Source organism: Temnothorax nylanderi, unplaced genomic scaffold, assembly GCF_030848795.1.
Source record: "Temnothorax nylanderi isolate EJ_2023f unplaced genomic scaffold, tnyl_v1.0 TNYL_tig0278_pilon, whole genome shotgun sequence".
In the NCBI taxonomy this organism is placed as follows: domain Eukaryota; kingdom Metazoa; phylum Arthropoda; class Insecta; order Hymenoptera; family Formicidae; genus Temnothorax; species Temnothorax nylanderi.
Window position 1 is genome coordinate 69,431 of NW_027249340.1, and position 16,210 is coordinate 85,640.

General features: G+C 41.2%; 2 protein-coding genes across 2 annotated transcripts; both read left to right on the forward strand.

Annotated features, from left to right (window-relative positions):
• The first annotated feature begins 8,886 nt into the window (after positions 1-8,886).
• On the forward strand, positions 8,887-10,416 carry LOC139780436 (dTTP/UTP pyrophosphatase). The gene is made up of 5 exons (XM_071719062.1): positions 8,887-9,228; positions 9,360-9,454; positions 9,625-9,771; positions 9,837-9,983; positions 10,193-10,416. Exons 1-5 carry the CDS (start codon positions 9,139-9,141, stop codon positions 10,329-10,331), a joined length of 618 nt encoding a protein of 205 aa, XP_071575163.1. The 5' UTR covers positions 8,887-9,138; the 3' UTR covers positions 10,332-10,416.
• A 759-nt stretch (positions 10,417-11,175) lies between these two features.
• On the forward strand, positions 11,176-13,819 carry Fis1 (fission 1 protein). Its single transcript, XM_071719064.1, has 4 exons — positions 11,176-11,466; positions 11,963-12,169; positions 12,256-12,361; positions 13,062-13,819. The coding sequence occupies exons 1-4, from the start codon at positions 11,422-11,424 to the stop codon at positions 13,151-13,153; spliced, it is 450 nt and encodes a 149-aa protein (XP_071575165.1). The 5' UTR covers positions 11,176-11,421; the 3' UTR covers positions 13,154-13,819.
• The last annotated feature ends 2,391 nt before the right edge of the window (positions 13,820-16,210 follow it).

Consider the following 16,210-nt stretch of genomic DNA (forward strand, 5'->3'; position numbering starts at 1 on the left):
GGAGATGCGCGACGCTAGTGCGACGCGATCCCTTTTATTAAATCTTTCGTGTCGAATGTAGGTACGCAACCTTTCTCGCGAGCCTCCACGGCCGTACACCGACATTTACGTCGTATCATTCGTGTGACGCGGCATCGCGCCGGGGATACCGTGGAACGCGCGCGATTCTTCTCGGAAGGCGATTTGTCCGAGCGTGCGGGACAGGATCTGCCCTTAAGGCTGAAAGGATTTATTCTCGAGCCGCGCGCGTGGCGATTGTCCCGCCTCCGTTCTTATCAGACCCGCGTGTCGTATCGGCATCAACGATCTTGGTCCGCGAGGAGGATAGAATGTCACGGGCGAAAACGAGTGGCACACAACGGAAGAACGAAGGTGAAGGGAGCTTTCAAAATTAGAAGATTAATAGATCTGGCGATCTATCCACTTCGACCAAGAAAAATCGTACGTGACATAGCGTTTCGAGCAGAGCGAGATTAGCGAGCGGGCTTCAACGATATCCTATCGTTTTCGAGAAAAGAAGTTTCATCAAATCTTCGTTCGGTGTCAATGGCGATGAGCAAAAACGAATGAAATCGTTGTTCTTTGATTCTCAATCGGTCTCCTCGCCGACACATTTCAATCGTGCAGGCGCGCTGGGAATGCGGACGATTGAGACATAAATCCCACTGAAAAATTCTAATTAAGATATCACCCGGCTGTTTAAATCGTCGGGCATTCCTGTCCCGTCGGGGACGCCGGTAAGGAAAACGAGAAATAAGTCGAGATCTCCCAAAGGAAAGGTATGCGCGAGAATGATCCTTGACTATTCGCTATTTAATAAAGCTCGCGATGTATGAGTCAAGTCAACCGGGCACCTGTGCCGGTCCTTCAAAATGGATTATTCGCGAGTCACGTTTCTTATATGCATACATATTTACAACGTCGAGAGACAAAAACCTAAAACGCATCGTGAATTAATAAGCGATCTGTTTTGCAATAATATCAGAATTTTCGTATTTCGAAATCGGAGACGATGCTGGCCGAGTAACCCATTTAGCCATGAATAACCCAATGGTTATTAAAATTTTAAATATTTTTTATGATCTTATGTACAATGGCGAATAATTAATATTGTTAAAATGATACTAGTAGTCGGATAAAATATAATTCAATAACGCTCTCCTCGATTCGTAAATATACATTTGCGATCTGATAATAAATATTTTATACCTTAGACTATTTAGCTTTCTGGTTTCTTCACGTTCCTATATTTAATAAAAATTAAAATACAATTATCTTTCATCTTTTCAGGGGCTTACTTAAATAAACTTTCGTAGAAAGTATAAAAATTATTTAATAACTGATATCCGAGGTCGACTAAAATTAGAGACGCTACTAATTACGCGCAAGTTCACCCGCAGATTATACTATGCAACTCGCGGTATCGGTGTAAGCGACACAAAAATCCAACGGCTAATGCGAGACCGCCGGGGAACTTTGGCAAGAATGCCGATGGAGGGAAAATGAAAGGCGTTCCTCGTAGGAGACGAGATGCGCCTCGTAGGAGACGAGATGCATAATCCAACGCGAAAAAAAAACGCGCAGCTGTGGCGCGACCGTTGAAACATTTCAGGCCGACTCTACTATCGGCGCAACATTAAAGTCACAATTTGCATTCCGATGGGTGGTAGCCTCGTCGTCCCCCGTGGAATTGCTCGGTTGGGACTGCACGCGCACACGCGAACGAGTCGAGTCGTCGTGCCGCAAATCGAGAGGAGTCAGCTGAGAGGATGAGACGGTCACGTAAGTCGCGCGTGTACCTATTTACGAGGGATGTCGTATGGGTACATAGTGTACACACGCGCGTGTACGTACACGTGTGTCGCAGGATCGGGCTAATGAAGTGGCCGTCTCGATCTTGCGTCACGGCATGGATTTCAGAAAACCGAGAGGCAAACGAAGGAAAGAATGCACCAGAGGAAGATATGCCACGCTCTGTGACGAGAATCCGATTGTTGTAAGGTAAATGTACCAATGCCTGGACACGTACTAGATGTCTGGACATTTTCATCATTTTAGTGCTTAAATAAGTTATAACACTGCAAATCCAAGTGTGTTGTTTTTACACATTTAAATGTGTAAAATCGTGCAGTCACTTTTTACGCATTTGTACGCGTGTTATTTTTTTGAAAAATGTGTAAAAATAACATACTTGAATTTGCAGTGAACGCGGATTAAAATCAAAGAATCAAAAGATACAAATATTTTTATTGTATTATATTTTTATCTTTGATTTTAATTCGCGTTATATTTATTTAAAAACTAAAGTGATAAAGATGTCCAGACATAGGTCTTAAGTGTCTCGGCATTGGTACATTTACCTTACTGTGCTCTTATAACTTTAAGCCAGTCGAGCGGCGCGTCAATATTTGGTACACGAACAGGCGCGTGATGTTGGCGATATCTCTTGCTCTTTCTCTTTCTCTCTTTCTCCATGACATATTTTTTATAAATATTATATAAATACCAACACAGAAAACATTCTTCACTTGTTCCTTGGCAGTATGAATTATTACCAGGGAACAGGTAAAGAATTTTGCAAGAATTATTGCCAAGGATATGCATCTTTTGCTTTATTTCAAAGTTGCGGTAATGGATTCTCCGATTAATTTGCAATCGAGCTTGCCTTAACTAGGATGTTATAAACGGCACGATCGTCGGTATTTCGCTATAGGCTACAAATAGTAATATGTACTACGTAATATCATGTCAGTTAATTTTTCCGTGACAAGGCGCAAACGCCTTATTGCGAGTGAATAAAAAGAATTCGAGGTAAAGACGCGTTTTTTCCACGTGCGCGCGGCAGATAAGAGGTTCGTGCGGGAATGCAGGAAGTCCGTCTTTTTTTTTTAAATTATCACCTGCGCAATGTCAAACGATAAAACGGTAATGACAATTGAATTAATTAAACAAAGGTGTCGAGGAGAGATGTATGCCGCAAACGCTCGCTTCCTGCTTCGATGATGGGAAGACGTCGATACCGGATTGCGTTATTAATAATCGCGCGAATAGACTGCATCATCTTACAGCAATGCCTTAACAGCGTAATGCGGATATTTCCGTTATCTAGGCGTTATCTGAATCGTTGTCATAATAAAAAGAAGTTTGACAAATAACAATGTACAATATATAACAAAAAGAAGTTTGACAACGTACAAAATAATGATTTAAAAAAAGAAAACCTTTAAAACCATTTGAGACTCTATTTTCACTTAAAAATTTTCACAAAAACGATCGATCTAAGTAATTATTTCACAGGTGAACGCATTTAATCTCCGCCTAAAATACATCCGCGAGAGACAGGTAGAACTTTTTGATCTCCCGCTAATTCTAAATTGTCGCGGATCGAAGCAGCAGCAACCTATTATTCGGCGAAGCACAATACAAAGGATGGACGAGAAGAGCAATCCGGGATCGGGGGTTCCTATTGACGTACGCCCCTGGCGATCGTGTGCAGGCGTATTACATGTAATACAAAACCGCAGGCACTCCGCAGGCACTCCGCAGGCGTGACGTAGCCGGGGCACCATAGAGGCCGCGTTACATGCCGCGGTGTCATAATGCGCGCGCGTCCTTTGGAGCGGCTTCTCGCGCGCAGCTACTTGCGCAATTGCATTTAATAACGTCAGCCCCGGCGCGATTGCCGTGCACGCCGCAGCTCGCGCGGACACTTATGACACTTTAACGGATTTTCACGGTGGAACACGTCGAATAAATTTTAGCCGGCGAATTTACACGAAATATATTTACACGAGAGCGCGCGCGTTGCAAAACTTTGTCGAATTAAGCCGCGACGCGCTCGATCAAGCCGACGAGATTTTCTCTTTATTTCTTTTTCTCTTTACTCTTCTCGCGTGTATGTATGCTTTCGAGATTATTATAATATAATCGTAGAAAAATAGTTGCGAGAGATGACATCGATGGGCGGCCGGTTCGCAAGCGCCGGTTGGCGACTCTTGTCGTCTCGAGAAGCCCAATATCGTTGCGCAATTCACGACGAGCGCGGTGTAATATCCTCGCAATTACCACTCGCATCGGTTTCGATCGTTGAGAACATTTTTTTACGACGCAGAAGCCACTTCTCACCCAGCGCGTAAAAGTGGAAGTCTGCGCCGGTAATTTTACCTGTTGGCCAACTTAATTTCACCCGCTTAGACAGGCACGCGCATTAGCCGCGTAAGTCCTCCCACAGTTATTTATGCACCAATTCGTATGATAATTTATAGTTGGCTGCGTGCTGTTTGAATACCTTCTAAGAACGCAGAAAGGGAACAACGCAAAGAATATATGCTACACTGAAAAAAAAAATTTATTATTTGCAAGAAAATAGATTTCTTTGAATTTAGTTTCCTTAATTCAATGAGGTATTAAGCCTGATCTACAATGTGTTCTTTGCTTCCTGTTTTCTGCTCTTACCTCTTTGCGACTATCTCGTATTTCGCAATTCCGTCGCGTAATGCGATGTTTTTTGTTCTCTGTCGCCCAAGATAAAAATTGACGAACTTCAAAAGAGACAAGAAACATCATGTTACGCGACGGAATTGCGAAATACGAGATAGTCGCAAAGAGGTAAGAGCAGAAAACAGGAAGCAAAGAACACATTGTAGATCAGGCTTTAGGTAGATTCGAGAAAATATTTTAAAGTCAGAAAAACGTTTTCTTAAATCTACTCAATACTTCTTTGATTACCTCTTGAATTAAGGAAACTAATAGCGAATTCGGGCGCTTGCACTAGTGCACACTGAGTGCGCACTAAGGCTTGTTTTTAATCAATTGTTATATTTACAGATCATCTTATAAATACTTCTTAGTCTATAAAATAATTTGTACAGCATCCATATAGATATTACAGATTGTTTTATTGGCTAAAAAGTTTTTAAATTTGTATTTAAGCGACTTTAAATATAAAAATAGATTATATAAACAAGCCTTAGTGAGCACTCAGTGTGCACTAGTGCAAGCGCCCGAATTCGCTATAAGTTCAAAGAAATGTATTTTCTTGCAAATAATAAATTTTCTTTTTTTTCCAGTGTACGTTCTCACAAAACTTTGCTACAACGATGTGAATGTTAAACTAGTCGATTGAAATTAAAATATTTTAAATCTAAATATCTGATGTATGTAGTAAAGATGCTAATTCATATTTTATTGCCTGCATTTGTTATTAGGATAAAACTCCTCGTGGAATAGATTATATACGGTCCAAGGGAGAAATTTGCGAAATTTGAGAAACCGGCGCGTTGAGAAGCTCTCATAAACCATTTCGTCCCAGATTTATTCGATTTATATTTGACCGCTCTTGGATATTCGTTAAACGTCCTTCGCGCGAGTTACCGGGGGGTGACGTAATCCCCGATGATATTCTTCGGGTACGTCGCGTACACCTGCCGCGCGAGGGTTGAGCTGGGTCGGATATTTCACGAATGTCTGCCGAGATATAATAAACAAACATGCCATCGCCATCGCTTTATCCGCCGCCGCGCGCCGTGGCGGCTTGATCGAAAAGCGAGAAGAGGTACGGCCGCGTAAAGTGCTTTTAATAACTGGTTTGTGATATCCTGCTCGCGGCTTACAGCTTCGGCATAAATATCTGATGCACTTTGCACCCAAATGAATTATGTATTTTGTGTTTCTCCTTTCTAACACCTGCACGATTTGATTCGCTGCTTCTATCGCTCATTATGCCCCCCCGTATAGTCGGCCGAACTTTTATCCGAAACTTTAATTAATTAAGCGTTTAGTGTCTACCTGGAAAAGCTAATTGCAAAGTTAATAACCGTCAGTAACTGAAAAGTACGATTTTTCAACTCGCTTAGGTAAACGTGCTGAAAATAATTTTACAATTTGTTTCATTTTTTTTTGTATACGTGTTCATAGCACATAAGAGAGACATATATTATTTATCGCATCTCGAAGTAATAATCCTGATGCATACTCCTTTCTAATCCTTCGCGAGACAAGAATGTAGGGAGACGGAATCTAACGTGGCTTTGCACAAAACAATATTTTCATGGGAATTATTCAATATCTACGGAAGAGGATCGCAAACATCGCGTGATTTCGTTTATATTATTCTTCCCATCCTTCAAGCCCAACCACTATAATTTCCTAACATTTTTATCCTTCTATCTGCCAGTCATAAGTACACTTAATTTGCGTACGGCAACACGCCGACTTGAAAAATTAATAATTAGCAGCGAGCTCGCGCTTATAAATAATCACGCGATAGTCATCATCATTGCGTCAATTATCATTTACGAGATTTTAGATATGCCGCGTTGCGCGGCCGGTTATATAAACGCGATTGTCAATTATTACAGATCAAGCTCTGAAGACCTAGGCTGCCGATCGAAGGGATAACAAAGCGATATTTCATCCTCGCTCAGCTCTAAGCAGCAATTATCTCATAAATAACATCGGCGGACCGCACGCCACGTACACTCATTAGTAAACTTGACCCTGCCGTTATTACTTGCTCATATCCGCGTTAAATTAAAGCGAGCACTTGTTTACGGGAATTGTTTACCTGTTTACCGCAGACGGCGCAGACGAACGTGTGCGTTTGTTGATTTTCAACCGAACGAATAATTGCGAATACATAATCGTTGGATATTTATTTTGACGGGGAGAGGTGCGTAAACCGAATTTCAGAAAACAAATGCAATTAAACAAATATGTCGGAATCCGATGCAACGCTATTTCAGCAAAATTATCTCTCTCACCCCACACCCCCCCCCCTCTCTCTCTCTCTCTCTCAACGAGAGAAAAAGTGATTATTCGCTGAGAAACTCCGTATCATATTTCACGAATATTATCGCAAATTAATTGTGCTAAAAATATTAAAATGTCACACATACAGAAAAAAAAGAAGTGTTAAAGCAAGACTTATGTACTTGTATACATATAAGCAAGAATCTACAATCTTCTTACAAGAATTTCAACTTTTTATTTTAACTTTTTTTCTCGATTAAACTATATATACTTGATTAAATACCTTCATTCAAGCAAGTTTTCTTCGTTTAACGCAATTTATATCTCATTTCAAGATTATAGATTCTTGCTTATATATATATATATATATATATAAAAGTCTTGATTTAATACTTCTTTTTTTCTGTGTAGTTATTTACTTATTCATCTCAAAAGAGCATCCACTAAAACAAAGTATTGCAGTACTTTTCGAAAAGTTCTCTTTTCACATGAACAACTATAGATCACTCACCGATTAATCGGATTAAAGATGGAGCGCGCACGACCGCGAGTGACATGCAAAGAGAAAAAAAAATGCCGCTAAATCTTTGTTCAGCTGGAAGGCTGCGCGGCGCAAAGATGGGTCAACCTTTCGCCTTGCGATTATGTAAGGCCTCGGACTGACTGACCTTTAGGTTCGTTCATGGCATGCGGCATTTACGTAATTTACCGATTACGATGTATTAGAGTCTGCTTGAGTTGCGCCTGGAGAACACAGTTCTCCCTCTAACGCCGATATATTTTCAAACGTGCACCAGATTACGGCACGCATTTACATGATCTCTCTGAATTAAGTATCTGTACATATATACACATATATACATACATGTTTATATGTGTAATATACATATACATATATGCATCTATATACATGTATATTGCTATATGCAGATATGTACGTGTATATGCATGATCTATGAAATGATCGACGCAACGATCTTTCACGCGGTTTTTGGGACACTAACCGAGCGAAGCGATCTTTTCGATCTTTCCTCGGAGAAAGGAATAAAGAACGGAAGATGTTGACGTCAATGATAACAATGGGATAAATAATAGTTGCGAGCTAGCGTTACATTGCCCTACTTATATAGACGTTTATAGATATTTTAATTTTAATACCATTTCTTTTGCTTCTCTCTTTACTTAGGATTATTAAGGAATTATCATTAGAATTTATATTAAAGCTCTGAGAAATTATTTCAACAATCTAAAAGATATTTTAATAAATTTTGTTCATAATTAAGGTAATTTGTAATATTTCGACATTAATTATGTAATATAAAATTAATTCTCATTTTAAAAGTAACGTAGAGTTAATTGATGTAAAATTAATTTGAGTTAATTATACGATACTATCAGTTTTAAAACAATGACATGAAATATTAAAAAGATACTGCGCGGTATGTATTTTACATAAATTTAATTTTTCATATTTACTACATAATTATTTAAGTATTCCAGTGATTAATTTTTTTATTGATAAAGACGCTCGACCCGGATAGTAGGAAGGTCCAGGTTAGGTTCGAACACCGGCCCTTGGCTAATGGAGAGTTATTTTTCGCAACACATCCTATATATCGCGTATATTTTCTATATCCTACATTTTCTATATTCTAAAGATTCGTATTAATATCGATATTATTAATTGATTTATCAATTTAATTATTTAATTGTACTATTTTAGCTTTATACCCCTATAGTATGATTCTAGCTTTATCGTAAGATTGCGTTTCAAGACTGATAATAACGGCGCGTGATTTGCTATAAATTCACGCGAATAATTATTATTAGACACAAAAGATTCAGTCCGACCATATGGCTTATTAATTATTTAATTCTATCCGCTTGTAATTTTTTTTACAAAACTTTACGCTAAATATATGTATTACTTATATATTGTGTTACTTATACGTACCTCAACTTAAAACCGACAAATCTAGATCTATTAAAATGAATATCGAAGTTCCGGCCGACAAAATTATATTATTCAACAATAATAAAGTAAAAAAAAAACACTATTGTAGAGCAAGTGCGCTTTTCCCTTTGCCTGCAACGTCCTCTGCGCTCTGCGGCCATTGTTGGCATTATCGAGATGTAAAATGGCTCGCAACTCGCAACGGCTCGCGTTTACCGACCGGTGAATGGTGCCGGCCGCGCCGCTAATGTTTATGTTTGCGCGTTTTTCGCGCATCACGTGTAACCGGTGACGTGTGTGTCGTGAATCGCAATCAGTGTGGATCAGTGTGGGCTGTGGCACGGACGACGTTTCGCGAGTTTCGCGCTGTATAGCAGAATAGCAGGTGTCAGTAACAATAATCGTCGGACAATAAGCGTCGCGCGTCGCGCAGGATGTTGGAGTCGACTATCCAAGCCCTGGCAAGCTGCAGGACGATCTTGGCCAGCGGCTCTCCGAGGCGGCACGACATAGTGAGACAGTTGGTAAACAGTCGCACAAGCAATCTTTTCTTTCTCAAGGCGACCTGTACATGTATACGGTGAACCGGAACAATCACGCGATGATCGCTCGAGTAAGTTTGTTAATCGCATTAATGTGACTCAATGTTCGTCAGCGCATAAACGCAGAAGTGGTGCCGTCCGTCTACGACGAGAACCTCGACAGGTCCAGGTACGAGGGACACGGGGAATACGTTCAGGACATAGCCAGGTGCGATAATTACACAATTTAAGGTCCTAACCTCCAAGTCCGTCGCTTCGCGGGGCAGAGCGACGCTTTTTTTCCTGCCAGATTCTTTCGTTTCGTGCAGAAACGCGTCGATTGAGCATAATTTCAACGATTTTGGAGATGAGGACCCTAAAGCGTGTAATAATTGCTAGGTACAAGGTGCTCGAAGTGTACGAACGTTTAAAAGCAGACCCGGTACCGCCGTCCTTGATAATAGGAGCAGATACCATGGTGACGATGGGCGACGTCATTTATGGGAAGCCTCAGAATGAAGCGGAAGCTTTCCGGATGTTGTCCAGGTAATAATTACTCAGCCGGCTTACGTCTGAACGTGATAACGCAGTACCCAACGCCTCTTTCTTAGCTTGGCGAATAAGCAACACGTTGTCTACACCGGGGTGTGTTTGAAAACACCGAAAGCCGAACTCCAGTTTCATGAGTCTGCTAGAGTGAAGTTCGGAGATGTATCGGAGAGGCAAATCAGAGACTATATCAAAACTGGCGATTCCATGTGAGTGTGGCTGTGATATCGCATCGCGATATTGCATTGCAATTAGGCCTGTTTTAGCTCAACTTCTTCGCACGGTTCATCTTTTCTCTTTTTCTCTCCAGCATGAAAAGAAAAGGAGGAAAAGGGTGAACCGCGCAACAAGTTCAGCTAAAACAAACAGGCCTATTGTTGCGATTAGCCTTTGCACTCAAGCAGGAATGTTATTTCAGGGACAAAGCAGGGGGCTACGGTCTTCAGGGTATAGGGGGTTGCCTGATCGAGAGAATAGAGGGTGATTATTACACCATAACGGGCCTGCCGCTGTACTCGTTGGCCAAGCAACTGAACCGAATGTTCGCCAACGTTTAGCGAGAATATCACAGCGTTTGCGCCTGTCAGTACCTGAACCATTGTACCGTCGTTTCCTACATGAATAAATTTTATCACGCTAAAAGCCTCGTAAATTTATGAATTCCCCTATTTGTATATTTAATAGTCCGAACGTTGCGGCTTAATGGGCAATATTTAAGCGCGCGTTAATATTGAATGTCGAGCTCATTAACATTCATGATTCGTATCGCGCGCTGTCAAAGACACAAAGCGGATCACTCGCCGGCATTGTAATTAAATTTATCCAGCATAAGGCCGTATATTCGTTCGATGAAACTTTCTCCCTTTCGTCCCTGCTATAACATATTTTCTAATGCTTTTCTAGAACTCGGAAACGAGTATTCGAGTTCGCGAGCGTCGCATTTTGACATTAAAAAGAATCAGATTTTATTTTCTTTTATCCAAAAAATACTTTGTTCATCCACTCGTTATTTAAACAGGAACGACGAATTTTCTATTAAAATATTAACACTCGAGTAACTTCACGTTTTTTTTTTTTAAGAATATTATCTTCATTCCTTTTAAGAAACATTCAAATCCGTAACAAATATCTAATTTATTTCTATATAAAAATGTATATCGAAGTGAAAAGTAGACTGATATGAGACGCGTCGATTCGCGGGCATTCTCACGAAATAAATAATTTAAATAAACATTCTCTCGAGATAAATAACGCAAGTAACAGAGGAAAATGTTGATTCGTGACTTCACTGACTGGTTCAAGGCGCCTTTTTCGAAATCGGACGAGCGCGTTCGCGGGAAACGCTATATTACACATTTATCGCCGCGGACTCACGCCTCACGCTCTTCTCGACGAGATTCATAAACCGCGCCATCTGCGGTGCGCGGGGGCCGCGGGGTATCGAGCCGGAAGTTTCGCGTCGTATTTCGCCTTTTGCGATGCGTCGGGTCGTCCCGCAGTCCCGCGTCTCGCACTTGCAGCCGCGTTTCAGGTACCGGGATCCGCGATCGTGGTGTATTATAGCGTCAGCGTAACGGTCTCTCGGCTTCGGTGCGTGACAAAGCAGGCAAAGTGCGCGCCGCATACGTGCGTCAGCCCGGAAAAGAAATGGAGGACGTTTTGAACGAGGTCGTCTCTTCCGAGGATTTAAAGGTAAACGCGAGGGCGCCCGTAGGATAATTAATAATCGCGCCGCTAATTACCGCTCGCCCCCCGACGTCCCCGTTTCTCGCGCTCGCCGTCCCGATTGTCCCAAACGCGGCGACAACAACGCGCGTCGGGAAAGTTAGGTTAGGTTTACGTGGAACTTATTTACGCGTATATTTACACGATATATCTTGTTCATCGATTTGCGTCGTTTTCTTTAAGCATTAAGGGAACTCGTTTTATGCAAAATTGTAGATATTTTTGCGAATCTTTAATAATTGCGTCAGCGAAGCAGATACTCGATGACGTACGTGACGTTTCCTCCGTAAAAACATTGGGTACGTGGTGCGCTGATATTCCGCGAACGAGTCGTAATTAATTTGACACTTGCGACACGTAAAACGAGGTCGCAGGAATGACGCACCGGACATATCGGATACATATAATCCAAAGTACATGAATGTTGCATCATGTTGTGACAATGTCGTGATTACGTTTCTAGAAATTCGAAGCTGTGTACAATCAGCAGTTGCACTCGTCCTATGTTACGCAAAAAGCACAATTCGAATACGCCTGGTGCCTTGTGAGGAGCAAGTATTCGGCGGACATTAGGAAAGGAATATTGCTGCTGGAGGACCTCTATAGCAACCACGATACGGAGAAGCGTGATTGCCTGTACTACTTGGCCATTGGAAATGCTAGATTAAAGGTAATATATGTGTACATCACGGATGTAATCGTGGTCAGTTTATTGTAAAGCAATTTAGATCCTTGACCGTTGACACTTACTTCCAGGAGTACTCCAAGGCGCTCTCCTATGTCAGAGCATTCCTTCAGATTGAACCCGCGAACGTGCAGGTGCAACATCTGGAGACGTTGATAAGGAAGAAAATGGAAAAAGGTTTCCCTTTTAAAATTTATTATCGGCTTAAAAGAATAAAGCTTGTATTTTACCTGGGGGCAATATCTCTAAGGGATTTCTGTGATTTCCTCACGCAGTCTTACTATTTCTGGTTGTTTCTACTAATCCTTCTGCTCTCTTGCATCGCTAACATTTATATCGATTTTACTTAGTGTGACTATGTTTTTGTAAGTCATACTAATTCAAAACTCATCAACTTCGGAAAAAGTAGCTAACTTTTTGCATGTTTTTGGAGTACAATTTTGTAACGTAACCTCTTCCATAATCTCTAAACATTTTTTTTTAATTTTGTGATTCAGTTTCTTAGTTTCTTCTTTGGGATAGTAGATTATTTAGTTTAATATTTTAATACACGGACTTTAGCATAGATTCGGTAGTTTCGTTAACAATCAATGCTGTACTTTCTGCAACGCATCTATCTTTAGTATTCCATCTGTATATTTTGTATATAATAAGTAATAAATATTTCTACCGACGACGTAAAAAAATCCATATTTAATACCATCAAGTTGTTTCATATGTGTCATATTGTTCTCCTTTTATTGGTTCGCGGTACTAATCGCATCGACTAACAATTAGTTAAATTAAAATTGCAAATACATATCATCTAGGAAGCATCATCGGTATTTTCGTAATTAGAATTGGCATTGAATCTCGTTTGTTTCTTTTTTTTTTGCAGAGGGCCTTATGGGTATGGCTGTCGCGGGAGGTGTTATTATCGGTGTCGCAAGTATTCTAGGACTGGGCATCGCGATGGCAAAAAAGCATTAGTTACTCCTAAAAAAAAAAACTATTAGAACTGTGACTATGCGATTACAATTGTGATGTAACTTGTTTGCGCGAAATGGTGTGTAACTTGCGTCGTAATTGCCGTTAGAGCCGGTGAAGTCTGAAATGTACTAGAACGTTGACCAAATCCAATAAATGTCATTTGTAAAGTTACTTTTCTATTAATCACAAAAAAGGAGAACAAGAAGAAAAACCGGCTTATAAATACGATTTGTTTAATCATTTATGTTATTATTTATATATTTAAACGTATCACGCAAAACAAAACTTTTTGTCAAAAGTATCTGTTCAAAAATCAAACCAATTTAATTTTCACTACATTTGTTGAAGTTATATGCGATTAATTTTTTTTACATTCCGAAGTTACATGCGATTATTTTGTATATTGTATACGTCACACATATCACACATGGATATGGATATATCACATATGAATTATGGATATACGTGTATTCATGATGTTTTGTATTTAAAATTTTATTTATACGCGAGTGTGTTTAACTGAAGTGTACCAAAGCGTTAAATAAAATTACCGAACGATAAGAGCTATAGCTTTTGTATATAATTAGGGTTGTATTTACAGTTGTATGCGCGTATTGATTTATGTTGTTATCGGATCCTTTTAATAAAAGTCAATGTTTGAAGCTACGTTGGAAGATGCTTTTTCCACGCGAATTATTACTGTGCATACACAACTTCGCTCGACGCCGACCGAGACCTGACGATCCTATCGTAATGAAATTATACAAAATATAGGACAGCGTCCCACTTCTCATTTACGACATCGCACGGGGGTTTATTCGCGCGGAAAATTTAACGTTTATTCGCAACGAATCGCTTGAATGGATTTTCGCGTCTTTATTCTCGAGTTCAGAACACGTACGGCGTTGATAAGAGCAGAGGTTTGATTCCTTTGATAAAGGCGAAGCGCTGATCCGTAGATACGTTAAACGCGCGTTCAGCATTAAATCTGACTGCCCGATTCCTATTGTATGTTTACCATCCATCGTGATCTTCGTATCTACGCAAATCGCATTATGCCAGAATGCCAGATGTGTAAACTGTCTGAGTCCCTTCGTGTTTACGTTTGAATGCGATTTCCATATTAGATATATGAAACTCAGAATTACATAGGTGGTCATATCTAGCATTAAATGCACCGCCAAACACAGATGCGAACATTGACTCGGGCAATTCTAGCAACAAATATTCCGGCCGTGCTTACCGTGCTGGGGAACAGCGTTTGCGTGATGCGTGGATCTGTTTGTACGAAACCGCATTTCTCGGCAGAGTTGCGAGCGGAATAAAACAAGTCATTTGGAATATTCGGAAATCTGCGATTTAAATAATGCCGTTTATGAGTGGTTTTGAAAATTCGGGAATTAAATGAGGGACGGATAGAGGAGATACATTTACAACAGGACTTCAAACATTTTTTTTATATATAGATTTATTGATGACTTCTTAATATCCGTTGATAAAGTTGTTTATGTACAAAATAACGCTGGAATATCCCTATTAATATTATTATTACTATTATTATTATGTTATTATTAATGACCTATGTTATGGCCCGGGAACTTCCTCTTTTCGCTCGGTTCGACGAGTCCGGAGTACGTTCGCTCGTCCTTTTCCATGCCGAAAAACACGAGCGCGCCACGCGCCTTTCTCGCTCGCCTTCTTTTCCCTTATGCTCACCCGCAAATGCGACAAATAATATTTACACAGGCCGATCGCGACAGGCGGATCGGTTCCTCCTCCACCGAAAAGCGGATGAAAAGAAGGCCGCGAGATCAGCGGGGACGTGAAATACCTGCGCCGTACTCGCCTCTATGGTACACACCTTAATGAAGGATCCTCGTTAAGTGAAGAGAAAATTGAGTATAGGCGACGAATGCGAATTTCATTAAACGCGTGTTTGTGTGTGTGCGTGTGCGTGTCGCCCCGCATCCTCTCGGCGTCGCGTTCTATTTTAAGTTGAATTTACTTCGAATTTATTCTCCGCCTGATGAATTCTCATTTACTTTTTCTCGTTAAGAGGAAAATCGGGGAAAAAATGAAATTCACTGTTCAGCGATTAGCGTGTTTACTACTCGACGCGTACGGCCCGAGAAATAGGGTTCTCAGCTCTATCGCGAGGTCTCGATCGCGTCGAATTAAATTCGGAATTCCGTTTATTTGATAAGAAGAAAAAAAAAGGGATTTTCGCACGTTCTCGATACGACGGGGAATCGGCACGAGGACTTTCGCAAGGAACTGAGCAACGCGCGGCGAGAATGCGGACCGTCTACCACCCTCGGGAGAGCAACTCGGGGGTGTATTTACAGCGGGGGGGGGGGGAGTCGCGGGGAAGCTGTGCCACTTGTACCCACGGTGTAACGACGTTGACGACCGCGATTAATCCGCGAGACGACTAGTGGCGTTAGATATATGGCGCGCGCGAAAGTGATAACCGCTCCCGACCCGGAAATTACGCCGCTGACCCTTCTCTGGGGAACGTGACGCGGCCCGTTTAATAATATATATATTTAAAAAAAGAACATTCCACACCGCGCGTTTTGCGGCCAGAAGTGTCGACTCTCGGACGCACGAGAGCGGTTATCGATTAATAAACGAATCGCATTTGCACACGGACCACTCTCGGGGAGGAAAAGAGGGATAGATATAGAGAGAGAGGGGGAGAACACTCGCGAATTTCGATCGCATCTATCGCGTTGAAAAAGAAGAAAAACGCGCTCTAAAGAGATGATTCTCCACCGGATTTTCTCTCGAGCATTTTCCGTGGATATTTCTACAGGTATACCTTATCTACTCCCCCCCCCCCCCCCCCTCGGCGGCGACTCAAGTCTAATTTAGTTTTCACTTGGCTCGCACTTTTTTTGTTCCCTCCTTATTTTTCAGCGTGCCTTAGGTAAACGCGCGGCCGTTCAGTCGCGAACTTTTTCAGTCGCGAAGCGCTTTTTACGCGCGAACGAAATTTCGCGCGTGTTTAAGCGAACGCGGGAGAGTTTGCCTCCCCGGTAATTAAACTTGTCCTTC